The 27,465-nt window shown below is 44.1% G+C and overlaps 2 protein-coding genes across 9 annotated transcripts in view; one reads left to right on the top strand and one right to left on the bottom strand.

The window, feature by feature from the left end:
- The window catches only part of ATG5 (autophagy related 5), an 81,149-nt gene extending 64,522 nt beyond the window's left edge, over nt 1-16,627 (bottom strand). Inside the window, exons 1-5 of one of the 8 annotated variants that reach the window (XR_009818284.1) lie at nt 15,772-15,922; nt 14,811-14,971; nt 10,166-10,293; nt 2,224-2,274; nt 1,687-1,765 (exon numbers count right to left, since the gene is read on the bottom strand). Coding sequence is in view for 7 of the 8 variants with exons in the window: in XM_061991188.1 (XP_061847172.1) it covers nt 1,687-1,765; nt 2,224-2,274; nt 10,166-10,293; nt 14,811-14,918 (366 nt within the window). In the remaining variant the exon portion in view is untranslated. Of the gene's footprint in view, nt 1-1,686; nt 1,766-2,223; nt 2,275-10,165; nt 10,294-14,810; nt 14,972-15,236; nt 15,684-15,709; nt 15,923-15,942; nt 16,384-16,527 lie in introns of those variants that run through there. The other 7 variants (XM_061991188.1, XM_061991192.1, XM_061991191.1 and 4 more) reach the window with 7 other exon arrangements.
- CRYBG1 (crystallin beta-gamma domain containing 1) overlaps nt 16,461-27,465 on the top strand; it is a 119,879-nt gene continuing 108,874 nt past the window's right edge. The window contains exon 1 of the mRNA XM_061991185.1: nt 16,461-18,856. The gene's annotated coding sequence lies outside the window, so the exon portion shown is untranslated. The remainder of the gene's footprint in view (nt 18,857-27,465) is intronic.

The raw sequence follows: 27,465 nt of genomic DNA, 5'->3' as shown, positions 1-27,465 counted from the left end.
AAGCCTTTTAACCTAACATTTTCCTTTGGATCAGTTCTTCTGCTGCATTCAGTTCTCCACTGTAAAAGTTCTGAAGACAAATACCACAATTTCTAGTTGTGATTGACTTAAAAATGTACCTGGGACTATCATCCCGATGCATTTCATAGCACAAAAGAATCCTGCACCAAAGCTAACCCTGTGCAAGTATTCTTCTGAGCAAAGATCAGTAGTGCTGTCATGTCATAATTGTTTTACAACATGTAATCAAAATTACGTCTCCCTGTGACTGAACTGTCACAAGACCAAACTAATTTCACTCAGTTCTCCAAAGGGAATGACAATGACGTACAACATTATTCCCCGACTTCAAGGATTTCTACAGTATGTCATATCCAATGCTCGTGTCCTTAAAAAGGATGAACACTTCTCAGTCTTCCCTATCTTCAGTGAACTCAAGTTCAGTGAATTAAAAATATTATATAACAAGTTCTTCACTTACATCCACTTAATTTTACTGGCAGTCTCATAACATCTTGAAAAGCAACTTCAGATTTCAGATTATAACAGAATAATTCTCAAAGGAAAGCAATTGGAAAGCACATACATTCTCACTGAAAACAGCTGTTGATTTACAGAAAATTTTAGATGATTCCTGAAGAATTAATATTTGATCTGGATGAGGGGACAGAGTGCATCCTTACTAAGTTTTCAGATGAAACCAAATTGGGTGAAAGGGTCGATTTGCTTGAGGGCTGGGAAGCTCTACAGAGAGGCCTAGACAGGCTGGATGGCTGGGCCAAGGCTAATGCCATGAGTTTCAATAAGGCCAAGTGCCAGGTCCTGCACTTGGGCCACAACAACCCCCAGTAGCACTACAGGCTAGGGCAGAGGGGCTGGAAAGCTGCCAGGCACAGAGGGACCTGGGAGTGTTGGTTGGCAGAGGCTGAACATGAGCCAGCAGCACGGCTAGGGGGCCAAGGCCATCCTGGTCTGTGTCAGGAACAGTGTTGCCAGCAGGAGCAAGGAGGTGATAATTGCCCTGGACTCGGCTGTGGGGAGGCTGCACCTCGAATCCTGTGTCCAGTTCTGGGCCCCTGTCTACAAGAAGGACACTGAGGTGCTGGAGAGGATCCAAAGGCAGCTGCCAAGCTAGGAAAGGATTTGGAGCATGTCTTGTGAGGAAGGGCTGAGGGATCTGGGGCTGTTGAGCCTGGAGAAAAGAAGGCTCAGGGGAGACCTTCTCACTCTCTACAACTACCTGAAAGGAAGCTGCAGCCAGGCTGGGGTGGGTCTGTTCTCCCTAGGAACAAGCAATAGAACAAGAGGAAACAGCCTCAAGTTGCACCAGGGGAAGTTCAGGCTGGACATGAGGAGGAATTTCTTTGCTGCCAGGGCTGTCAGGCATTGGCAGGGGCTGCCCAGGGAGGTGCTGGAGTCACTGTCCCTGGAGGGGTTTCAGAGCTGGGTGGATGTTGCACTGAGAGAAATGGGCTTGTGGGTGATAGGGCTGGGACAAAGGCTGCACTCCATGAGCTTAAAGGGCTCTTCTAGCCAAAACAATTCTGTGATTCGATTCTATGATTCTCCCCTTCAAGTTATACCATTCACTTATTCATAAAATAATCACGAAATCTTCTCCAACCTTCCAGATTTCATGTAAATACACATTTATTTTTCTGAGCTCGAGGTGTGTTTAAGTTTTACCTTGAAATGCACTGTGATGCTCCAAGGAAGGGCTGTATTGGATGCATGGAGATCAAACAGCAAACCAATTGGGTAATGCCTAAAAATGAAGAGATATTAAATAATTGTTAAAAGCTGTGCATTTACTTCTACATATAACAATTAACATACCTGCATTTACAAGGAAAAATTAGCCATTTGACTCCCATAATTAACACTCATTATTGCTTATTCAGAAAAGTTACACAAGCAGGTATGAATGACTGACAGTTTCTGTCAGAATCAAGTCTGGAATTTACATGTTCAATATCTAAACCAGTGGTCTCCAAGCTGTGCCCACAAAACACTGTTGGTTTTCTAATGGCCTACAGCTGCTCTGTGCAATCCTTCAAAACAGCACTTTTAACTAAAAATGGTAGGAAGAGCTGGTCCCAACAAAAAAGGATTCATGCTTTCAGATATTTAAACACTACAGGTTTATCTACACTGACCCTTAATATATCTTCCCTCTGCCTGCCTGATGTGGAGAATAATTAGTCAAGTGAAAAAGCAACACACCTGTGAAAGAGCTGAAATAAGTGATCAAGGTGAACTCTATGTGCTGTCAAACTGACAAGGAGAAAAAGATTAATTGGCGTTTTGTATTTCAGTGGTATTTTGGAATAAAGGAGTAACTATATAAATAAACCCCTTTCTCCAAACAGTCACTTTTGTCTCATAGCCTTTTCTCCTATAAATTTTATTTAAAGATGATGCTGCCTCCAGCAACAACAGGAATATTTATCACATGCACAAAACTTCCACAAGCACTCTAAAAAGGTCCTTCTGCAATTTTCTCACCAGTGAACACCAAGTGGGGGATTTTTTACATTTGGCATACCAGACTCCATTCTCTCAACTAAAGGAGCCTTGCTAGCTTTTCATCCTCTGAAGAGGTAAACACACACTTAAATGTAAACTCAGAAGCCTCACAGAATTAAATATGACTGATCAGAGGATGCAGAACGAAGCACGTATCCAAGTTTTGAAAGTCAGAGAGTAATAACCGAGAGCATTGCTCTAAAAGCACTTGTGCCAAACCAATTTCCTGACCTGCCAAACTCTCACACAACAGTGCTTTAGCACCCTCTACGGGTGAGCAAACCTTGACACTAAGACAAAGTCACAACAACAAAACAAAAACAAACCCAAAACAGTACTACAGTTCTTAGTTGTCTATTTGCAATCTTTCAAAAGACAGAACAAGGAGAAATACCAAGAAAGTACCCAGAACTGTGTTTTCCTGAGAAATGGAATAAAGAATATAGATAATGCACTGTATACAGATTTATCCTGATCCACTATTAATGCTCAGGTTTTTACCACTAGGTCTTCTTACGAAACACTGACAAGTAGAGAGTACTTCAACAGGGATTCAGCAAGAGTTCCATGAAAAAAGTGGTTTTCCAGATCAGCTGAGTAATAAAAATAAGATTTCCTTTGGTAATTAGATGAACATAAACAGTGACTTCCACTTACTATCAATTCACACAACAAAATAGCTACAAAACACACCCACTTCTTGGCCCTCCTCTATATTTTCTACTTAGCTGAGATTATAAAATGAAGTTAACGTGCTCAAGCTTTCTTCAGTAAAATCCTTGTGCTTTGCACAGCTGATAGATGGTTTTTATTTTGAATGAGGACAGCCCTAAAGTAATTTTGCTCTGTAGCAGAACACAAGATTAATGAAGACAACAGACCATGAGATAAACTGAATTCTATTCAGAAGCACAGTCTTCCATTAAGAGTAAAGTTCACAACAAGAGCGAAGTAATTCTGAAGACATATGTCCCCCTTCAAATTCCAGTTCACCAGAATGGAGAATTAAGAGCAAACAGAGAAGTTGAGAAGAAAAGAGGATTTCATAGAATCATAGAATGGTAGGGGTTGGAAGGGACATTTAGAGATCATCCAGTCCAACCCCCCTGCAGGAGGTCCACATAGATCAGGTCACACAGGAACGTGTCCAGGTGGGTCTTGAAGCCCTCCAAGGAAGGAGCCTCCACACCCTCCCTGGGCAGCCGGGGCCAGGGCTCCCTCACTGAAACACTGACACAGTTTGTTCTTATGTTTAAGTGGAACTTTTAATAAGAAGATGTTCCATTCCCCTGATCATCTCGGTTGCTGTGCACTGGCTTCTCTTTAAAATTTCCCTGTCCCTCTGGAGCTGGGGAGCCCAGAACTGGACACAGTACTCCAGATGAGGCCTCATCAGGGCAGAGCAGAGGGGGAGCAGAACCTCCCTTGACCTGCTGCCCACACTTTTCTTGATGCATCCCAGGCTGCCACTGGCTTTTTGGCCACGAGGGCACATTTGCTGATTTGTGCATTGAAAAAAGCCCCAGCATTCTCTCGCTTCACTCTTAAGCCTGTATCTGCCTTGTGCTACGGGCCAGTACTCCATCATAAAGACCTCGCTTCTAGTGGGATTGCTGCAATGCTGTTTCTGGCATTACAAGTAGTACACAAATGCTCCCTAGAACCTACAGTAACCAGGAGAATTTTTAAAAGTAATTCAATAATCCAAGAGAGCCTTTAAAGATTTACTCATTCCCACAAATATAAACAGAGAAAAAACCCAGAACAGCAGCTAAGGTAAGCAAACAGCCAGAAAGCTGTAACTCTATGAAAAAATACTATTAGATTGCTGAAATCAAACTGGTCTTAACTACAGTAGGAGACAAGGACAGGCAGATTTTGTAGAACTTTCTCAAAGGAAATATTGGAGAAAATTATCAAAGTGTCTATGAGACCTGTCCTGGTTTAGGCCCATCAGGGAACAAAGACCACGATTTGCCTCGAGTACCGAAGTGGCTGAGAATTGCTCAAGGGCAGGGAGAGCTTAATTGCCGCTGAAGGTTCAGGACAAAGCAGACCAGGCCACTCGGTTTGGGGAAGAAAACAGAAAAAAAAACAATTTAATGCAACATCAACTAAAACAAACCCCCAAAAAACCCGAAACATAACCAAAATGAAACAACACAGAGCAATACATCAATGAAGAGTCCAACCAGCCTTTTGAAGAACACCTTCTTGCCACCCCTCCCCTCTTCCCGGGCTCAGAGCCCTGATCCCGGGGTTTTTACCTTGTCCCCCCCCTGAATGGTTCGGGGGGGCAGGCAGTGGGGGTTTCAGTCAGCCTGTTCCCGATAGCTTCTGCCGTTTGTCCCTCCTCAGGACGGGCCAACTCCGCACCAGCCCTCCCTGCGAGTCCGTGGGGTAACTCACGCATGGCAGCCCTGCACGGGCTGCTCCGATGCCCACTGACTCCAAAGGCTGCAGCTCGTCTCTGCCTCTCGTGTGGGGCTGCTCTGCGGCGTGCAGGCTCTCCAGCACGGCCTGGGCCATGGCCCCTCTCCACACAGTCCCTCGCCCGTCCGGGCTCACTCACATGGAGCTGCTGGTAACTCTCGGTCCTGCCATGGATCTCCACAGGCTGCAGGGGCACAGCTGCATTCTCGCCATGGCTTGCAGAGGAGTCTCTGGTCTGTTGCTTCTCCTTCCTTCCTCCTTCTCTGGCTGAAGGGTCCGCGTGGTCGCCTCCATCTCGTGTCACTCTTACACCTCCTGCCTCGCATTTCACATTCCCGTCCCCTAAATAGTGCTGGCAGAGGCGCCAGATTGGCCCAGCCGGGCCGGAGGTGGGTCTGAACCCAGGAGCCGGGGGAGAGTCCGCAAACTCTTTACCGGGTCTTCACTGCAACCCGCTCCCCCTGTTACTAAGCCAAAAGCTGCTCCTTGCTAAACCAGAACAGACCACAAATCTCTTTTTACAGGTTGCTACAGTAACGATTGGTTCTGGAAAGTCTTCAATCTATACACGTGTAACAGCACCTTGACTTCTTATTGTCAATTTATTACTTCTTCTATTGTTATACAGAAGGTGGTTTCAGAGTGAGAGAGAATACTTAAAATACTTAAAAGCCTTTTGAAAGTGTCAGATGGACAGCAAAAAAAAAAAAATTACTACTTTTCTACCAATTTCTTTGTAAATCCAGGACAGAAAGTGACAGCATGAGTTGGTGAGTTGCTTTCAGACCAGAATATTTTACTGTGGTAATTCAGTAAGGCATGCCACACAAACTGATAAATTCAGGACAAAAAAACCCCCATGTTCCAGAGCTGTCTGGTGTGCTAAGTGCATCAAATGGCCAAAATCTATGGTTTACTTGTTTCTATAAGCAAATGTCTCATTGCAGGAAATCTTGGATGTGTCAGAAAATAGTTTCACCTTTTCCTTCAGTACTCAGTAAGAAATAACTTCTTCTCAGGTCACAGCATCACTGAATCTTAAGGGTTGGAAGGGTCCTCAAAAGATCAAGTCCAAACAGTACATCAGCTATGTCTGACCAAATGGTGCTTTGATCTTTTGTCTTCCACTGATTCCTGATTAGGGTCAAACATCCATCCAGTTGGTACCAGAGGCACGTATGCACTACCAACGTCAGAGCACAATCCACAGGAAGGGGACAGAAACTCTGCTGAAGGCCATGTGCAAGTGCTCAAATGGGATGGTAACAAGTTACCCAGTGCCACCCCCTAGCCTTTGCTGAAGAAACCACCCCCAGTACATCAGAAGCCTCCATTCAGGCAGAGCTCTTGAGAGAGGATGCAGCTCTCCATGTCTTAAGCTGCCAGGATAGCCTGGGACGTTTCCTGAGGACTGGGGCAAGCAGAGGAGATGTCCTTGCCTAGAAGAGGTGGGTGTTAGTGGAAAGGCTATGTCACCAAAGAAGGAGCTGAAAGAGGTCAGCAGGCTGCACAGTGTCAGAGAAGATAAAAACAGATCAACGGCACCTTCATTGAGACCTTGCAGAGATGACAGCCTGCACAGAAAGAGGGTCTGCAGTCATTGGAGTGGTGAGTGGAGACTCACAAGATGTGAAGACCAGAGTCTTGAGACCTCTGACAGAAGGCAGGTCCTTTCTGCACCTGCAGGCAGTACCTCAACGGCAGACATAGGGCTAGAAGTTCTGAGAAAGCATCAGAGCAGTCTGAACAGCATATTTACACCCAGAGGAAGCAGTCAGCACCACAGGAGACTCCTTCCTACAGACGAGTGAGCTACTCCCCATCTGTCAATATCACCTGCTATCTGCGAAGATTTGCTGCCTGTTAAGAAATTGCAGACTGACTGTCCTATGCTTGGATTATTAGCCCTTGCTGTTGAACCACATGGGCACAAAGCTTAAGTGCTGGGAGGGAACCCTTAAATGTATCAATAACAACTAAACAGTTCCAAGGGCAAGGTGCCATCTCCACAATTTCACCATTGAAGGAGAAAAGCTCAGAGAGGCAAGAATACTGGTCAATAACTGCAGGTCACTGACTGGTGGTGCAGCTCATGTGACAACAAGGACTTGGCTTTTACTTGGGGATAAAGGACTTCTAAGGAAAGATGGAATCTACCTAATCAGGGCAAAAATATCATCATCTTCAGGTTGGCCAGCATGGCAACAAGAGCTTTAGACCATAAATAGGGGTGTGAATTAACAATCCATAGACAAGTAGAAATTAACAGGCATCGGTGGAAAGCAACTGATTAAAGGTGACAGCTACAAGCAAGATCTCAAAAAAGAGAGCAGAAGAGAGTCTACCACAAGTCTATATGTACATAAATACACACAGCTTGAAAAACAAGCAGGATAAACTAGAGCTCCATAAGCAGTGACACAGATAACTGTGAGTGTTGGGCTACTTCAGATATGGTGAGACAGTTTGCACAACTGGAATGCTGTTGTGGATGGATGCAAGTGGCCCAGGAAAGACAGGCAGGGCAGATGAGGGAAGAGGGTCATCTTCCATGTTAGGGAGCAGCTTGGACACATGAAACAATGGGACAGATGACAGGTTGGTGAGATCTTGTGGTTCAGGATCAGAGGAGTGACTAGTAAGGGCAACATTAAGGTGAGTTTGTTATAAATCATGCAATCCAGGCAAGAAAGGAGATTAAATCTTCTTTAAATGACTCCGAAAGTTGCTGCATTGCAGACCCTGGTTCTTGCTAATCTCTGACATCTGCTGGAAGAGCAAACAGTGGGACACAACAGTGGGGGTTGGACTAGCTGATCTCTAAAGGTCCCTTCCAAACCTACCATTCTATGATAAGTAGTCAAGATTTCTTGATACAGGCATTGGATAGACCAGTGCTGACCTGAAAGTTGAATCTGTTAGTTACTAACAAGATAAAATAGTTCAGACCATGAAATGGCACAGCACTGAACCTTTCCCTGCAGTTACAGAAATGCAAGTGGACAAAAAGCCTTCTTCCTGTAACCAGAAGTCAAAAGCTTCCAGCCCTTCCATATCTTAGGAGACTTTTCCAATCACAGACTCTGACTCCATGTCCTTCAGTGTAGTTGCAGGTTTAGGCTCCTGCAGTGGCAGGGTCTCTGAGATTTGTTCCATTCCCTTTTGTAGTCTTTGACGCTGCACAGTCTGACAACCTCTTCCTGCAGCTCCTTAACTTGGTGGCACAGGCTCTCCCTCAGCACACATCTCCTATAGGCAAGGAGACTATCTTCCCCTGCCCCAATAACCTCAGTGGGAGGCCCCAGACCCCTGCAACTCCAGATCTAAGGAGAGCTTCTTCCTCTTTCAGGAGCCTTACCCAAGGGCTTCAGACCATGAACTTCAAACTTACTCCAAAATCTCGCTGCAAAACAGAAGAGCTGCAGCTGAGAAGAGAAACACTGCATCTCAACCAGGTATGATACCACACACACTGTAAGCAGTATCATCTCACAGTGCCAGCTAAAGAACTAGAATAAGCAATGTTCTAATAAACAAGTTCTATTTGATTCTGAATGCAGAAGTTATGCTTCAAAAGATTAATCATTAATACTCACTACTCTTTCTCTACAAACTATTAGCTCAAACTAATCCTCAGTTCTGGTATTTGGGTCTTCCCTGGAACAAGCTTCAGCTATATCAGGAATTACCATTCTCAGAAAACAATGGTTTGCATATAGCATTTTCCTTAGAAAAGCAGTTTCGCTAAAATCAGTGGAGCTCTTCCTGGCAGAATATGCTTAGAGTTTTCTAAAAGATCAGAGCCCTAACTAGCAAATCATTATTACACCATTAACGTTCATGTCACTATTCAATGAGTTTACTAAATCTTCACTTAATTTTAGAGTTATGATTTATAGTTTTATAGCCTATATTGTTTTTTTTAATTCTAGTTTAAACATCACGATACTTGAAAACCTATAAAACATACAGACCTGTTTTGGGTTGAAGTAAAAAGCCCCTTCTTGTTACAACATCAGTGAAAACTTACAAACTTTTCCCTCCCGTTATCTACCCAACATTATGAACCCGCGGGACAAACTTCTGGACGGTACCCGTGACACGAGGTCACTGTGGCACACCAAGAAACCAATTACTGTTAAACTATGGAGAATTTGAATAGATGTCTAAAGCTAGTTTTGTCAATCAGTTTTCAAAAAGTGAAAAAAGCTAGATATTACACTTTTCTATTTACATATTTTCAAGGTTTACACTAGGTTGGTCTTGAAACAAAAGACTAGAAGAGATCTACTGCATCACCAAGTCTAAAAGGAATGACATGATGCTTGCTAATCTCAAGATAATACAGGTTCAAGAAACAAAAAAACCTGTCACCAGTAGTTTTCTTTCCTATTAGGACACAGGGAATATAAAGAGATACAAAATCTCTCTTCAGCATTCAAAACACTACATACTTTCTGGAGAACGGAAGGTACACAGAGCTAGCAAACATTGCAACTCTTAAAAGGTTCTCTCAAACCCGTTCATCTCAGGAACAGAAAGAAACAAAACCTGATGAACACTATTCATGAAAACTGAGTAAATGAAACAATGTCAGTCTGACTGCCCAATCTCTCAGAAAAAAAAAGGCTTTTAATAGACCATACAATAGAACAAAAGCTGGCTGAGCAGTACTTTTTTTCAATAAAGTTGAACTAAATGAATTCAACAAGAGCCTGTGCATCAGTATTAGAATGTTTTACAGTGTAAGCACATGCCATCAGTGAAAAGTGAAGGTTGTACATGTTTTATCTGTGAGTATATCTCTTATTTGCATTCAGATTCCAGAAATAATACTTCCTATCTGTGTTATTAGGCATCTTTTAAGAAGGAAAAAAAGTTAAATGACGATTTGTTTGGCGATTTGTTCTACTGCAAGAAACGGTAAAGCCAAAAGCACAGGCATTTTGTATTAGAGTAACACCTGGAACAAAAACAATAGCTGCAGCACAATCTCGGCCTTACACATATAGCAAGTGTGAACAGAATCAAAAATATGGGCATCATTAAACCTTTTCCATTTTTTTCCAATCAACACGTTTTTCTCACCCTGCTCCTGTCATCTTTTAATTCCAATGAAGTGGTTAGTTGAAAAGTACTGACACTGTGCTGAACATGGGGTTTTATATGATAAATTGAGTACAGGTATGAAGTTAGATAAACTCACCATTTCAGTGGTGTACCTTCATATTCAAACCATATTTCAGTAGCTTCTTCCTGTCTCATAACCTTCTGAAAATGTTTCTTCACTTTGTCTGTCACCAGTGTCAAGTAGCTTATTCTTGGCAACAGCAACTAGAAGAAGAAAATAAAAGAAGCTTTAACTATATATAAAATTTACTAAATTGATTAAAACTCCTAACAAGTATGCATTTTCACGACCAGAATTCAGTCAGCATTCTTGCAGACAGTTTACTCATTAATGGTCAATGAAAGGCTATAAAATTATGTACTCAGAAGATGCAGAAGAGCAGTATCCAAAATACACTAATGCACTAAAGGAATAGTAAAAAAAAAGCTCTTGATTGTATGGATGTGGTGGGAGGGAGGAGACTGGAGTTTAATTTCTGGTTTTCTGTATTTAAGCAAGCTGAAGAATGAAGCCTTCATACGAACAAATAGGAACATGCTCTAACTTGTAACTGAATATAGTCAGCAACTGTATATCACCTATTGCAAAATGGAAATCCCTACAATACTTTTTTAAAGTAGCTGCTTAAGGCTTTGGTTTGCAAATGTGTTTTGTACTCCCAGCAGTTGTTAACTTCCATTTTCTTCACACTGGGTTTGCCAATTAGACATGCTAGTCAAGGTTACTATGATCCTTCCACTACTTAACCTTTGCCCAGATACTAACATCAGAAAGAAATCTGTCCATATTTTAACAGTTGAAACAAGACATTTTCTTATAGCTGTTTGGCACAACACCTTTTTTAATAGTGGTGAAGTGGATGGCATCAACCAGTGCACTGAGCAATGGCTGTGCTGTACATTTACTTAACAGGAATTAGGCCATAACAAATGATGCCTTTCAGTATCCCAGTGAGAAAAGATCAACCTCTCTGTAAAATGATATTTAGCTGTGGAGCAGGCATCTTAAATTAACTGTATTCATCCTGTAAAGTTATTGCCATTTCTAACTATTAATAAAATAGATGGGTCTAAGGCATAAAAAGCAATACATTTTCTTTTGCGTATTCAGAGGAACACTTGTTTTTCAGACTTCCTCATAACAAGTGTTGTTTCCTTAAATATTTTAAAATATTATCAAGTAATTTTAAAATCTGGTATATAAACAAAAAAATTACATAAGTCCCTTAAAGTAGTCTGATGTGAAGTCAAGTAGATGTTCACAGCCAGTGAGGAACAGGTTGACCATTGCAGCAGTAATGAAGACAAGGTAAAGAAATTGCTCAGTAGGAACAATTAATTATAATATCTTTAGAGAACACAAAAAAGTCCTAAAAAGAATTCAGATGGGAATATGAACAGGTCAGTTGTCATACCCAATCTAATAATTTAATCTCTTTAAATAAACAGGTACTAGTTCTTGATTAGAAATAAGACACTAATCAACTGCTTTTGATACAAATTCTAGCCTTAGCTTTGAGAGAAACTGAAATCCACAAACCAAAACAGCTATACAAACCTGACACAAAGCAAAAAAATAAGACTAGGAGTCCTCACTGAGAAAACAAAAGTAAATCTCTGAACACAGTACCAAGCAGAATAAATCTGAGTGGGCATGAACATGCCATGCCCAAAATTACACAAACTACAACACTCTCCTCTTGCATTTTGTGTACTGCTACTGTGTTTAATCACAATAACCAGGAACGCTTTCTGTAGAGGTTAAATGAGACACAAGGAACCCATAATGCCTAAGTAAAAGCTTGCAATATACCTTCATGAAAAAAAAGAGTGCCTTTCCAGCAGCTATCTCCACAGGTTTTGTTGCAGAGCAGAATCATAGAATACAATTTTACACACAAAACAGACTACAAAGCAGAAAAAAAATATCTAGATTTAACAGGAACTGGAGTAGTCTCATCACCAACATATCCAGGACAAAGAAACAAATCATTCTAATATGGAATGATTTCATGGTGCTTAGTCTTACAGTCATTTTAATAAAACAACCCTTTTGATGCTGGGGAAAGTTTAAAAATTGGCTCAGTAAAGGGTAGTCCTTGGTTAGAGTATCATTCTAAGACTGCCTTCTGCTGTAAATTTGGGTTTTATATGCCTGACAAACCTCAGCCAGTGAGTACTCTGCCTCCTGTACACATTTTATTTCATAGAATCATAGAATGGTTTCAGCTGGAAGAGACCTTAGAGCTCACCGAGTGCCAGTCTTATATACTCCTAGACCATTTACCTCAGTGCATCATCCACCCAGCTCCGAAATTCCTCCAGGGACACTGACTCCAGCACCTCCCTGAGCAGCTCCTTCCAATGCCTGACAACCCTTGCAGCAAAGAAATTCCTCCTCATATTCAGCCTGAACCTCCCCTGGTGACACTTGAGGCCATTTCCTCTTGTTCTATTGCTTGTAATTTTAAATCTTGTATCTCTAACTGTTGCTTTCATTGAGAGGCAGACAGTGCCCATTTTAAAATTAAAATCATGACAATTTTAGGACTAGGGGAAAAAATCCCATAGTTCAGCAAGAAAGGTACTATGCTTCTACTCCAACACAAGAATCTGTAGGAAACACTCCAAAGAAACTTGACATACCCATTTCCAGAGTACCTCACAGAAACCTATCTGGCTTGACTACAGCAAAAGGACAGTTTTACCTGAGCTGCTTAGTCTTGATGTCACTACTTTTTCCAAAAGATAGACAAGGTCATTTTAAATTAGCTCTTGTACCCTGACACAGTGCCATAACGCAACACACACATACATCACTCCTGTGCTGATACACCTAACAGACAAGGGTCTCCTGTCACGCCACTCACCACAAACTGAATCCATCACACAGATTCTGGTTTGTTTTTTCTAACCTTTCACCCTCCAGGTCTACATATTCCTCATCTTCATAAAGCAAGTTCCTCAGAGGAGAAGCTTTTTTCCTTCTCTTAACAGAGCAATGCCAGTATTTACCTTCCCGTCCAGCGTTCCCATTTATGGTAGGCAGTCTGGAATACAGAGGTTGTATCTACATTAACAAATACTGAGGTGGGATGACAGGACACATGTAATACTGAACAGCTGGAGTCAAGGGCTTGGAATGTTCACTACCTACACTTCCATTACTTCAGTTGTAGGGGTTTTGATGGTTTTTACTTCAGTTTAGCTCCAGTTCGATCCTGTACACTAAATGTCCACTAGCAGCTGAAGCACACGTTCTGCTTCAGTTTCACATGAAAACGATTCAGCCTGTGGACTTCAGGACTGCTGTGTGATGCAAAGCTGGGCACTGTTGAGTGGAAAGGATAAAGACTTGCTTCAGAAATGCACTCCAGATCTGAAGGAAAACATTAACATAGATGTACTCTGAAGCTATGAGAACTAAACCATAATTTAAAACCTTGACTGCTATTCTTTTACTATTACAGATCACTGGTCTGTCCCTTCAAGAAGCAAAGCTGTACTACCAGCTCCACATAACCTGAAAAAGGAAGCAGCTAAAATTTTAGATCTGCAATCTGTGAATTACCAGACTTCACATGTCTTCATATTTAAGTTCACACATTCCACACACTTGTTCTACAATATGCACTTATATATTTTAACTCACATATATACAATTTGAAGTCTGAGACTTCTAGATAGCTCAGATGCATTTAGCAATAGGTCAATCACTTGAAGTAAAAGTGTTTTATCAGCAGTGAAACTAAAACATAGAAAGATGAACACCATCATGACTGAACAAAAAGCACTAAAGCTTTATTAGGTTTCAAAAACTCACTGAACACACACGTAAATACACACGTAAATCAGCAACTGATGACACGGAGATGCTATTAAACACAGAAAAAAAAAGCTATCAGTAATATTTTCAAAAAGAGTAGAATGTGATGTGACAAGATTTAAGGATTTCAGAAACACTAAAAATTCATAGTAGAGGATTTTCCTCCCACATGCTTGTCACAATTCAAGTGTATGTCTCAGTGAATCAGCTAACGTTATCAATCAAATGTCTACCAGTGCCAAAAGAATGAAAACTGCTGAGTATACCATATGACTACAGAAGGCACTTCAGTTTACAACTCAAATACATCCATCACTCACTCCTATCATCAGCAGGCAGGCCAGTTCAGGCACTGTATTGTTAAGAGACTATAGCTGCTTCTCCTACATCTGAGCTGAATTTCTCACAGCAGATGGCATCTAAAAAGAAAACTAGCAGAAGCTGTCCATGAGCAGAAATACAGGAGCCAGCATTTGAGTTACAGGAGTGACTGATCTTAGTGCTTAAGATTACAGAAATAACTAGAGTCAGAGCTTTGTGCAATATGGTACATAACAGTTCTCTCCCTTCCTCTGTTTGTTATCTAAGAATACATAAACTCCTCCTTTGAGAACATACAAACATACAGCCTACTCCTTTTGCCAAATTACTTGTTTCTCACGTATTTTGAAGATCTTAATTACTTGTGGTCTCTCTCACTAGTGGAACAAACTTAATTTTTAATCTGCTGTGAAGAGAGTCATACAGTTTACTTTCGTAAGATGCACCTGCTTCGGCAGGGGGGTTGGACAAGATGATCTCGAAACGTCCCTTCCAACCCTACCATTCTATGATTTTGGTTTTTTTTCACAATGAGAGTGAAGGAAACAAACACAACTATGTCTGCTATACTCACATAGTAAGGTTCAGCTTCTCTTTCAGTTATCTCATCCTGATACAGAGTGAAACAGGTTGGTATTCGTCCAAACCACACATCTCGAAGTACATCTTTGTCATCTGTCATTCTTCCAGTGGATAGTGAAGCACATGTAGATCCGTTTGTTTCTTCAGCTAGAACTGTAAACCCATTCCCCAAAAGAAGAAATGAGTCAGTATGACTGCAAACAAAATGCATCTTGTTAAAAGTTTCTTCCACAACTCTGTTCCTGCAAGCACTATCCACGCTGTCACCCAGCCAGCCAAATGCATCAGCTTGTACAAAGAAGAGGGTGTGTTAAGGCCTCCGAGTTAACACTTTCCCAACCACAAACACGCAGCAGATGAGGAGTAAATGGGAATTTTCTAATCCTGCATCACATCCCAACCGCAGAGAGAGACGGACCTTTCCAGTTACGTCCTTGCGGTCATCCCGCAGCTCTCACACCCCACTGAGCCACCTGCCCGGCTTCACCGCGGGCGAGCAGCACCGACCAAGGGGCTGCCAGCAGAGCTGGTGTCCGCAGGCCAGCAGAAGAGACTCTGTTGGGGCTGGCCCAAGCATGCGGGGAGCTGTGGGCCCCAGCGCCGAAACCCGGGGGCAGCCCGCCGGGAGGCTCAGGGCAGTGGCCGCCCTCCGCAGCGGCCCCGCCAGGCCTTGCGGGCTGGCTCTGTCCATGTCCCTCCCTCCATCCCTCGCCGGCGGCCGCCCGCGGTGAATCGGCGGCGGTCCTGCCTCATGGGGCCGACGGAGAAGCGCTACGGCCGCAGCCCCGGCGTGCCGGCAAGGCCGAGGGGCGTGCCGCGGAGGCTCCGCCCCAGCCCCGGCGTCCCGCGGCAGAGCGGCGCGGAGGGGAGCGGAGCGGCCGCAGCCGTTACCTCGGGCCCGGCGTCCCGCGGCAGAGCGGCGCGGAGGGGAGCGGAGCGGCCGCAGCCGTTACCTCGGGCCCGGCGTCCCGCGGCAGAGCGGCCCGGAGCGGAGCGGCCGCAGCCGTCACCTCGGGCCCGGCGTCCCGCGGCAGAGCGGCCCGGAGCGGAGCGGCCGCAGCCGTTACCTCGGGCCCGGCGTCCCGCGGCAGAGCGGCCCGGAGCGGAGCGGCCGCAGCCGTCACCTCGGGCCCGGCGTCCCGCGGCAGAGCGGCGCGGAGCGGAGCGGCCGCAGCCGTCACCTCGGGCCCGGCGTCCCGCGGCAGAGCGGCCCGGAGCGGAGCGGCCGCAGCCGTCACCTCGGGCCCGGCGTCCCGCGGCAGAGCGGCGCGGAGCGGAGCGGCCGCAGCCGTCACCTCGGGCCCGGCGTCCCGCGGCAGAGCGGCCCGGAGCGGAGCGGCCGCAGCCGTTACCTCGGGCCCGGCGTCCCGCGGCAGAGCGGCCCGGAGCGGAGCGGCCGCAGCCGTCACCTCGGGCCCGGCGTCCCGCGGCAGAGCGGCCCGGAGCGGAGCGGCCGCAGCCGTCACCTCGGGCCCGGCGTCCCGCGGCAGAGCGGCCCGGAGCGGAGCGGCCGCAGCCGTCACCTCGGGCCCGGCGTCCCGCGGCAGAGCGGCCCGGAGCGGAGCGGAGCGGCCGCAGCCGTCACCTCGGGCCCGGCGTCCCGCGGCAGAGCGGCCCGGAGCGGAGCGGAGCGGCCGCAGCCGTCACCTCGGGCCCGGCGTCCCGCGGCAGAGCGGCCCGGAGCGGAGCGGAGCGGCCGCAGCCGTTACCTCGGGCTCGGCGTCGGGCCCCCGCCCGCGCGCGGGGCCAGCGGCGCGCGCCAGCCGGAAGACAGCCGCGGCCCCGCTCCCACGCGCACGCGCGCCCGGCCGCCGGAAGCCGGAAACCGGAATCAGGAAACAGGAAACCGGAAGAGATGCGTGGGCGGGAGGGAGGGTGCCGGGGCTCCGGAGGGTGCTGCGGAGCTGCCGCGGCACAGCCGGCTGGGGCCGAACCGGAGGTGCCAGCGAGCGGCTCAGCCGGCGGGACGAGCTTCTGCCCGCGCGCGAGCTGCGGAGCCGTAGCGCTGCCGGCTGTACGTGCTCACCGCTGTGCGTGCTCCTCTGAGGGTTCCCAGCACAGCCGAACCACTTAAGCCCTCTGCTCACGCTCGCAGGATTGCTCTGTGTAGCCCGTAGTACGCGCCTCGAGTTTGTACCACGCTCGCAGGACGGCCAGGTGTACCTGCTGCCGTCCGGGTGTCTCTTACACCACAGCATCGCCCGGGATCAATGTTTATCGCCTCAGTGCGTACAGGAGGTCACACGGAGTTCCATTACCGCGTTTTAAAGGACATCTACGAGTCTTATCACTCTGCAGGTCCTCATCTCGATGTCCTGTATCTGTGGGAGCGCACGTGAAGGACATCGAGGGATGGAACAGTAATTCCAAGGAGGATCTGTACCGTGGCATCCTCGCCGCATGCGTCACACGATAGCAGTTGTCAAAGCCGCGTTGTTCCGTGGCCAGACGTGCAGCTGTAACAAATGTATTGCCACTCGTATTTTGGCAGTTAACGTTTAGAAGAAAACGATTAAAATTCGTTTTTTACCCGCCGTGGATGGCACACGCTGCAGTTCCGGCAGTGCGATGTTCTTGCTACGCTGGCTGTGGCCAGCAGATGTCACGCTGAAGGTGTCGTAAGGAATTCCAGAGCCCCAGTTACTACTGACTTTTTGTGGGTTTTACCCAAAGACTGGCATTTCAATGAATCCACACGTTGCAGATTCAACAGCAAGATTTGGGGAACTCTGGTATTTTTTTCAGTCATCTGAGAGACGTCTGAAGAGCTCAGCTTATTTTTTCCTGTTTAAATAAGAAAAAACTTTTTCTGTTTTGTGTGGTTTGGGAGCCACACAGCAAAGCCTTCCCTACCAAGGGTTTTGGTGACATATTAACTCAAAACACAGGTAAACTGTAAAATGCAGTAAACCTGGAGTAAACTTCATCTTTGGTATAGTCTGCCCCAAAGCACAGGGAAAGATGGCACATAGCACTTTAGGCTCTCAAGTGACCAGTTCCCTTAAGCTCCTAAATATAGGCAACTTGCACTTGCCTTGGGTGCATACTCTGGGCTGCACCTCTGAAGGGCATGCTAACACTGAGATGATGGAAGGGTAGAGGCTCCTCCAGAAGTATTCCCTGTGTACTCACAACAGTGTAGCTAGTGGGGACAGTGTGGAAATGACTGTCTTGCAGACCTGGGATAGCAGAAACTTCTGAATGTGGAAGGATATTTCCATGAAGACCTGTGCAGAACCGATCCCACAGTCACAGAGGTGTCCAGCCCACAACCACTGGTCCATGCAACAGGCTTTGTGCGTTTCTGCAAGGAACACCAGGCCTGTTGAAACCAGTCTGATGAGGAAGCATTGGGCAGTGGAACTGCTGTGAGGTGCCAGCACCACTGGGGAAAAACCAAAAAGTTTACCCTGGTTAGAAGACTTACACAGCTTCAGAAGGCTTTGCACATATGCATTTCCCAACAAGAAATCGAGGACAACCACATGTTTATTCCTTGCCCTTTCCTCCTATGAGCTCCTCAGAGTTTTTCTGTCAGAAAGAGTTGCTGCAGTAGTGCTGAAGGGCTTGACTGATCCATGTAGCAGCATCAGTAAAGACAATGCCAGCTTGTATTGAAAGAAGATGGCCCAGGAACAGGCACTGGCACAACTGCTCCTACTCATTTTTTCCTCAGGAGCAGGAAGCAGTCTGACAGCACTGCTATTAGCAATAACACTGATGGTGTGTATATACTGAGGATGTGACCCATCCTTGACTGTGCCTGTGCTTACCTCCTGAGGTCTTACTTAACTTCTGCTGCCTCAGCTCTTGAAGCATGCCATTGCCCAGCTAGGCTGTGCAGTCAGCAGGCTACTGATAACTAATGACAACTGCCAGCCAAATTCAACATTTACTTTTGCATTATTCTGCCATGGATCATATAAGGAACTTTGGCCTTTGACTCAAGCATATGGATTCCACTGCGTGGGCTGCCATGGAGTGACCAAGCCTTTTGCTGGATCTAAATACAGGATGCTAAGTAGAGGATAAAACACAGTAAGTTATCAAGTGAGGCAACTCACTACTTACAGTATCTTCCTATTTAAGCATCCTAGCAAACTGCTGATGGAGTTACCAGACACAGATGCAGTAAGATGCATTGTAAAATCAGTGTGAGATTATAAATACAACAGCTCTATAGGCAAATGAGGCTCTGCTGCTGAGATGCACTTGGTTGTAGATAAATACATGGGGTATAATGTAACTACAAAACAAATAAACTAAACCTAAAGTGAATACCAACTTTGCTGTTAATATAACTAGAAATAATGAACCTGAATGCAAACACTCAAAATATCTGCTGAGCTGGAATGTCAGAACAGATGCAACAAAAAATGAATTACCTCCTTTGGCATATTGTTCTACACATTGTTATCTAATGCTTCAAGTTGCATCATCACTCAGCAGAATGGACCAGTCTAAATTGGGAGGGGAAGAGCTCAACAAACATATTTCCAATTCCAAAGATAGTCAAGCAGAATTCCCCCATTTTAAATGCCATCACCAGACAACACACAATGAGTCACTGCCTAATGGCACCTGAATCAAAACACGTGTTAGTGAGTACATCTGGAATGTGAAGATGCTTGTAAAGAACAAGATTATAATTAAAGATGTAGAATTCTAACAGAAGTAAGATAAATGTAACAGATGGTTTACATATTTGTGGGCAGTTATGTTTTTGTGTAATGGTAGTGGGGACGACAATTTGTAAACAGAATCACTGTCTAATTTAGGTTGGAAGGGATCTGCGGAGTCCTTTCCTGACCTCTAGGCCAACACCCCTTCTTGAAGCAGGAGTCGCTACTAAGTTAAATCATGCTGGTGAAGGCAAATAATGCCAACATTTGGATGTTGAAAAGTTACCTGAAATAGTCTTTCCATGTATGTTTTGCTATAACAGAGATAACTGATGTTCATTGCTTTGATCCCAGGGAGCAGTTTAATGCTGCTTTCATAAAACTGGTATTTTATGGCACCTATGCATAAACAAGGTAAGGATCATTCATATGTATAACAGGAGAACTCTGTCAGGTGGGCTAAAAATTCATTTTACTCAAATCTGTCTCCTCTGTGTAAAATCCTGACTCCACTGAATCCATGGCAAAACAGACATATGTGAAATTTAACTTAGCTTAACTGGTGTTGCTCTATTAGGAACTGATCAATACTGATGACTTCCCTTCATTTCCCTAACAGTTTTCAACAGAAAGCAAAACAAGTTGTGTTTTAATTTCTTAGCTATTGTCTTTTGAGTATGTGAACAAAACCAGAGGGTGAGAATCATGAATGTACACCTTTTAACATGCAGCAGTGAGTAAGAGTCAATTGAAACTATTAATGCTGCTATTTATATCTAAGTAGTTCATTGTTGTCTACTCCCAGTGAAGAATTAATTTTAATAATTGCATCAGAAGCTGATTCATTCATCTGGGGCCTGTCTGGAAATATTGCAAGATAAAAGTACCACGTCAGATGGCACTTAATGTTTTCCAGATACAATTTTAATCTATATATTTGTGGAAGCAAAATATCACTCTTACATCCATATACTTCCCCTTTCATGCCCTCTTCACTGACTAATATTTGCCTTCTATAACAAGTGAGTAGGTTTGGAAATATTCTAGCCTGGTTTTAAACCCTTTCTTGTCTAAATTACTGAAGCGTGCTGACAGCTGTCCTAGTTTTCCCTCACAGTAGTTAACTCTGGTTTACTTTGCTCATTTCTTATTTTAATTCAAACTTAAAATCCCTAAGTTATATTTCAGACTATCAAAATAATATTTTATTGCTAGAACAAGTATCTGAACGTTAGGAACTCCTAGTTCTAAGTCTGTTTTGTGGCTTAACCCCAGCCAGCAACTAAGCACCACACAGCTGCTCACTTACTCCTTCTGCTCCCAGTGGGATGGGGAGGAGAATCAAAAAAGAATTAAAACTTGTGGCATAAGATTAAGAGCAGTGTAATAACTAAAACCAGATTAAATATAATTACTACAAGAATAATCACAAATATATAATAATCATAATTGTCATGTAAAAGAATATCACAAAAAGAGAGAGAAAGAAGAGGGAAAAGAGAGCCCAAAACCTCAAGTGATACAAGTGTGTAGTTCCAGAGAGAAGACCATCTCTTTGGCTAGTTTGGGTCAGCTTTGCTGGTCACACTCCCTCGCAGCTTCTTGTGCACCTCCTCACTGGCAGAGACTGGGAAACTGAAACAGCCTTAACTCATCATGAAGCAAAACATCAGCGTGTTACCAACATTATTCTTACACTAAATCCAAAACATAGCACTGTACAAGCTACTAAGAAGGAAGTGAACTCTATCCCAGCTGAAACCAGGACTGTCTGCTGCCTGGCAATTACCTTGAACAGAATTTCTTGTGTTAGCTACTTTCTCGTAGCCCCATTGAGACATCTTGGTCTTAGTAAGGAGGAAGGGAAATACCCCTTTTAAAATACTCACAATATGTATATATGGAGATTTCTTATCAACACAAATCAGATCACAAGCTTTCTTTTAAGATATATTAATAGTGCCAACTGCCATGTGTTCACTTAGCTAGATTTTCACACCTCTGCATGTTAACTAAGTAATACTTACTCTGTCAAGTATTGTCACTTATCAAAGAGGAGTACCTGGTGTTCAGAAAGCAGCAGGATGATGATGATGATTACATATTTTTCTGTTGGGAATACTGAAAGAAAAGTTATTGGCTTTGTCAGTTCTATCTTGGTATGTGTCAGGATTGGCTCCGTCTATGTTTGATACATAAATTTATCTGTTTATGGCCAAGGATCACCACTAACTTAGTGCTGAATCAAAACAAGGCCAGGAAGTAAAACAAAAATGAGAGGAGGATAATAGAATAACCCTGTAGTTAGCATTTGCTACATAATTATTTTATGTAATATAACCCTGCAAGCTTCCCCCTGCCCCTTTATTAAATCTGTTATCCCAGAGGCGCTACCACTGTCACTGACGGGCTCAGCCTTGGCCAGCAGTGGGTCTTTCCTGGAGCTGGCTGGTGTTGGCTCTGTCAGACATAGGGGAAGCTTATTCCAGCTTCTCACAGAAGCCACTCCTATAGCATCATCACAACCAAAACTGTGCCACATAAACCTCAAACAACCTTGAACCATTAACCACTACTCTCTAAGTCCAGCAGCCTATCCAGTTTTTCATCCACTTTCCAGTCTGCATCTAGTCAGTTTAGCTGCCAGTATACTGTGAAAGATTGTGTTGAAAGTCTTGCTTCAGATAAGCTGTACCTGTAGCTCTCCTTTCATCCATAGTGTCAGCCATTTCCTCATAGAAGGCTATCAGGTTGGTCAAGGATGATTTAACCTTGATAAATCTCTGCTGGCTGATTCCAGACATCCTTCTGTCCTTCATGCACCTAAAATGGGGAGGATTTGTTCCTTAATTTTCTCAGGTGCTGACCAGGTTGTACATCTTCCATTCTTGGCTTTTTAAAACACTGATGTAACATTTGGCTTTTAGTAGTAACTGAGGAGTTCCTCCAGTTGCCACAGCCTTTCAAAGATGGTAAAGGGGAGCCTCACAAAGACATCAGCCATATCAACTTATGTAGATGCGTCTCATCTGGTCCCATGTCCAGAATTACTTAAGTTCTCCACAACTCGATCCTCCTGTACGGTGGATGGTATCCCATTCCCCCCCAGTTTGCTACTATGCCCAGAGACCTGGCCTTGTTAGTAAAATGAGGCAAGGAAGGCATTAAGTACTTCAGCCTTTTCTAGGTAGTTGTCACTGGGTTCATTCTAGCTTGCCTGCACTATTTAGCAGGGAGCTTCCACTTGCCTACACCTTTCTATCAATGCCACTTACCTGTAGAGGGCTTCTTGTTGCCCTCCACATTCCTTGGTGGTTTCGACCCCAGCTGTATGTTGCTCTCCTAATTTGATCCTTGCATGCCTGAGTGATGCTGCTAGAATTCTTATTAGACTGTCCCTGCTTCCACTTCCCACGTACTTCCTTTCTGTGTCTGAGCTCAGCTAGAAAGTCCCTCATCAGCCAACCTAGCCTCTTGCCATTCCTGCCCATCCTGCACAATCATGATGGGCAATTCTTGTGATTCAAGGAGATTTTATTGAAGATCATTTCTAATGGGATCTTTTTCTTCCTTGGGTTCCCAGAGATTCCCACCTACTCATTCCCTGACCAAACTGAAGTCCACTTTCTTGAAGGCCAGGTCTTTATGTACCTCCCTCACTTCCCTTAGCATCTGAAATTCAACCTGTTTATCCACTTTTTTTTAGGCTTTGATCTCCATACTCTGATGAACCTGCTTAAAAGCCTTTCTCAATAGTTTAGCAACACTGTTGGGAAAGACGCTCTTGCCTTTCTTTCTCACGCTGATGCCATCACTTCCCACCAGTCCTTCATCCCAGAAGACAATCCGTGGTGTCATGGTTTAACCCCAGATGGCAACTTGCTCACTGATCCCAGTGGGGTGGAGGAGAGAGTCATGAAAGTGAGAAAAGTCATGGGTTGAGGTAAAGACAGTTTAACAGGTAAAGTGAGAGCTGTGTGTGCAAGCAAAGCAAAATACTGGGGCAGGCAGGTGTTCAGCCATCCACAGCAAAGCAGGGCTCCATCACACATAACAGTTACTTGGGAAGACAAACACCATCACTGCAAATTCCCCTGCTTCCTCCTTCTTCCTGCAGTTTTATATGCTGAGCATTATGTGGTCTGGGATATCCCTGGGGTCAGTTGGGGTTTGCTGTCTTGGCTGTGTCCCTTCCCAGCTCCTTGTGACGCCCCAACCTACTCACTGGTGGTGTGGGGTGAGGAGCAGAAAAAGCCCTGGCTTTGTGCAAGCACTGCTCAGCAATAACTAAAGCATCCCTGTGTTATCAACACTGTTTCCAGCACAAATCCAAACCATGGCTCCATATCAGCTGCCGTAAAGAAAATTAACACTACCTCAGCCAAAACCAGCACATTCTCCACTGACAAGGTGCTGCCTGTGACACCAGCCTGTGACACTGACTTTGATCTGCAAGATACAGCCTCTCCTACTGAGTCCATTTCCTTGACTGAAGCGAGGATCAAATAGGAATACCACCTTGGCCCCTTTACCAGAGCTGAGAGCACAGCAATCATCTTTGATTTGCTCAAAGTCTCTTTTGTCCAGAGGAGTAAGCAGAAAGAGTAATAGTGCAAAGACAAAAATAGATAGTCCAAAGATCCCATCAAACCTTCTGTGGCGTCCCACATGAGGGCCCAGGACAAGCAATCATCTTCCCAACAGCCCTGGCTCCTAGAGAAGGAAGTGTCAGCTGCTGTTACCCACTCCTTCATCCTTATGGTGCTGGTTCCAGCCAGTTTGGGTTTTTCATTGGATATCCCTGGAATCCCCCATGAACTCTAATTTCAGCTATTCCTCAAAATGTTCTCTCATATGAGTTTTTACCGTCTTGCAACATACAGCTCATCGATAAATATTTTAAATAAGAACAAACTCATTAGAGATGTTTAAGGAAGACCATTGCTAGTTTCATCTCTATTGACTGTTCTTACTGTTTCTGTTGGTCTATGACAGCTCTTTTTCTGTCAACCCACAAGTAAGTACTTCCCTTGATAACCTATTGGGAAGGGCATGGTTATAAAGACTGAATAAATTTCAGCTTACTTATTCTCCTTCCTCTACTTTTTTGTACACCAGCTAGTAGCTGACTCCCTAATTATTGTTTATTGATGGTAGAAATTCATTGACCTGCATTCTCACAATCACTCTCTGTGCTTGCTTTAAATATTACGTCCTTACTCTCTATCATCGCCACTGATTATCATGTGAAAAACAAATCCTGACTAACAGCTCTGCCACATCATCCTTCTACTCCCTGGGACTCCTGATAACTGCTTTACTTCATCAGGCTGTTTCAACACCTCCTTCTTTGGACAACTTTTCATGGGACAGTATAAGGTTTACAGAATCACAGATTCAGAGAATGGTGGGGGTTGGAAAGGACGTTTAGAGACCGTCCAGTCCAACTCCCTGCCAAAGCAGGTCCCACCTAGATCAAGTCACACAGGAACGTGTCCAGGCAGATTTTGAAGACCTCCTGAGAAGGAGATTCCATGACATCTCTTGGCAGCCTGGGTCAGGGCTCCCTCATCTCAACAGTGACATAGTTTTTTCTTATGTTTAAATCAAACTTTTTCTGTTCCAACTTACCTCTTGTCCTGTCACTGGACACTACAGAAAAAAGTGCTGCCCCATCCTCATGACAAGCACCTTTCAAGTACTTGTAAGTGTTGATGATAATTAAAAATAATTATTTTTAAATTTTGTTGTAGTTTCTGTTTTCCTCTTAAAACTGAAAAAGAAAGATCCCATCCTAACGTAAGCCATGCTGGGTGATAGACTTCTGGGAGAATATGATAAAAATACAACAGAATGGAACTGTTGATTTACTAAAAATTCAATTTAAATTTTTTCTCTGAGGTGACAGGTTTCCAAACTAATTTCGACCTAGAGAATAATTAAGATCTGGTCAGAATGCAAAATAAGAACACAAGATATACCTTTGCTTTTGGGCAACTATAGAAGAGTAGCAATACTATGCACATTAGCTAGTGGTAAAGCCATAAAATACTAACCTGGAAATAAATGCATTTCAGCAGAGCTATACCTGCTCAGGAAGACATGTGCACGTCTTGATAGTAAACAGTAAATTACCAATTTGCCAGTATTATATTCCTAATGCCTCTTTATTATGTTAATTTTGGTATTTTTTAATTGAATTGATTTATGGTCTTACAAGTGTGCCTTTAAGTTGTGATTACAGGAGAGCTGAACACTAGAATTAACTTTTATTAAAAAATAATCATCGAAGTCCAGAGGAGCTTGGATGCACAGATGCACAGAGCAGCATGCTGCTGCCCATCAATGGCATCCTGCCCTCATTAGAAGCAGCATCTTCTACCTCCCACCCAGTTTCTATCAGTCTACAGAATCACCAAGATGGGAAAGAAAATTTGCCACAACATGTAGTCTTCTTTCCTCTGAGCAGCATCCACAGCATTTGTTTCGGTCTGGTTATGGGGTCTGCTTTCTCATAGCTGTTTTATCTTCCCCGTTATGATTTCAGGAAGGAAAAAACCCTACTTATTGAAACAACTCAGATACCAAATAAATGCCATAGTGAACCAATATGGGCATTAATCTGGTGTGAAAAACACACATATATGTAGTGTTTTACAGATTTTGGTGTCCAGCTTGAGCCCAGGCACAGAATCTTCATGTAAACTCTTTATGCAAACTGACAAGTCTAAAGACTGAAAGTTTTTTTAAAGAAACATTGAAATGAAAAAATGTACAGAGAAAAAGGCTGAGGGAGCTGGGGCTCTTTAGCTTGGAGGAGACTCAGGGGTGACCTCATTCATGTTTACAAATACATAAAGGGTGAGTGTTGGGAGGATGGAGCCAGGCTGTTCCCAGTGATGGCCAATGACAAGACAAGGGGCAATGGGTACAAGCTGAAAAAGAAGAGGTTCCAAAGCAACACAAAGAAAAACTTCCCTGTTGAGGTGAGGGAGCACTGGAAGGAGCTGCCCAGATGGGCTGTGGAGTCTCCTTCTCTGGAGACATTGAAACCCACCTGGGCAAGTTTCTGTGTGAACTACTCTAGGTGGTTCTGCTCTGGCAGGGGGGCTGCACTGGATGAGCTTTCCAGGTCCCTTCCAGCCCTTGAGGTTCTGTGATTCTATGATTCTGTGATCATTAGTTTTTACAGGGAGGGCTGAAAAACACAATACTTGGATGCTCAGGTGCTGTTTTGTTTGACACTGCAATTCAGTGAAACATTACTAAGAGAAAAGTAACAACAATTTGTCACAAATGGATGAGAAAATTATGTAGCAGTTAACAGAGCAGGAAAACCCCAAAAGAAACATTTTCTGTGGGACAGTTGTTTTGGGGTTTTTTAACTGTGAACTGATTAGAGGAGGAATGAAAACTACTACTACTGTTGTATTAGCAAGAATAAAAGCGATATCCTACACTGAGAACTCCTCAGCATTTCATAACTGAAATCTGTTTGGCTATCTGCCTGAATTCATGGGTTGCACCTAGCTGGCATTAAAACCAAACAGAGCACTCTCACTGTTAGCACCACGATGGGAGTATTATGTGAAGGTAGCAACTAAAGCAGAAGTAGTTCATCTCCACGTTAAAAAAAAAATAGGACGTCTGGACAGCACTGTAAAACTCCCTGCTGCAGTGACAGATGACAGGCTACACCTTGGCCATGTTATGGGGCACTTTTAATGTGTACACACTGAAGTTATACATCCTCACAAACACACAGGATTATTTTGTTTCCTTCCTTCAAGCTCTAGTTTTCTAATGCAAAAACCTCCTTAAAGGCCCAAAGACAGGTAGCAGGGCTCTGAATAGCTGACAGGAGGTGTGTGGGTAGCAGGGGGATCAATATGGTACCTTCCATCTGTGTGAATGTCTATGCGACAAAAAGGCTCAGATAAACTGTTTTTGTTTTACAGCAACAGTAAGAATAAGCAACCATGCTAATCCTGACTTGAATAATTGAACGTGCTAATTTTCCATTAC

This window comes from Colius striatus, chromosome 2 (genome assembly GCF_028858725.1).
Source record: "Colius striatus isolate bColStr4 chromosome 2, bColStr4.1.hap1, whole genome shotgun sequence".
Lineage (NCBI taxonomy): Eukaryota > Metazoa > Chordata > Aves > Coliiformes > Coliidae > Colius > Colius striatus.
Note: the sequence above shows the minus strand (reverse complement) of the source record. Positions and strands in the feature narration are given on the sequence as shown.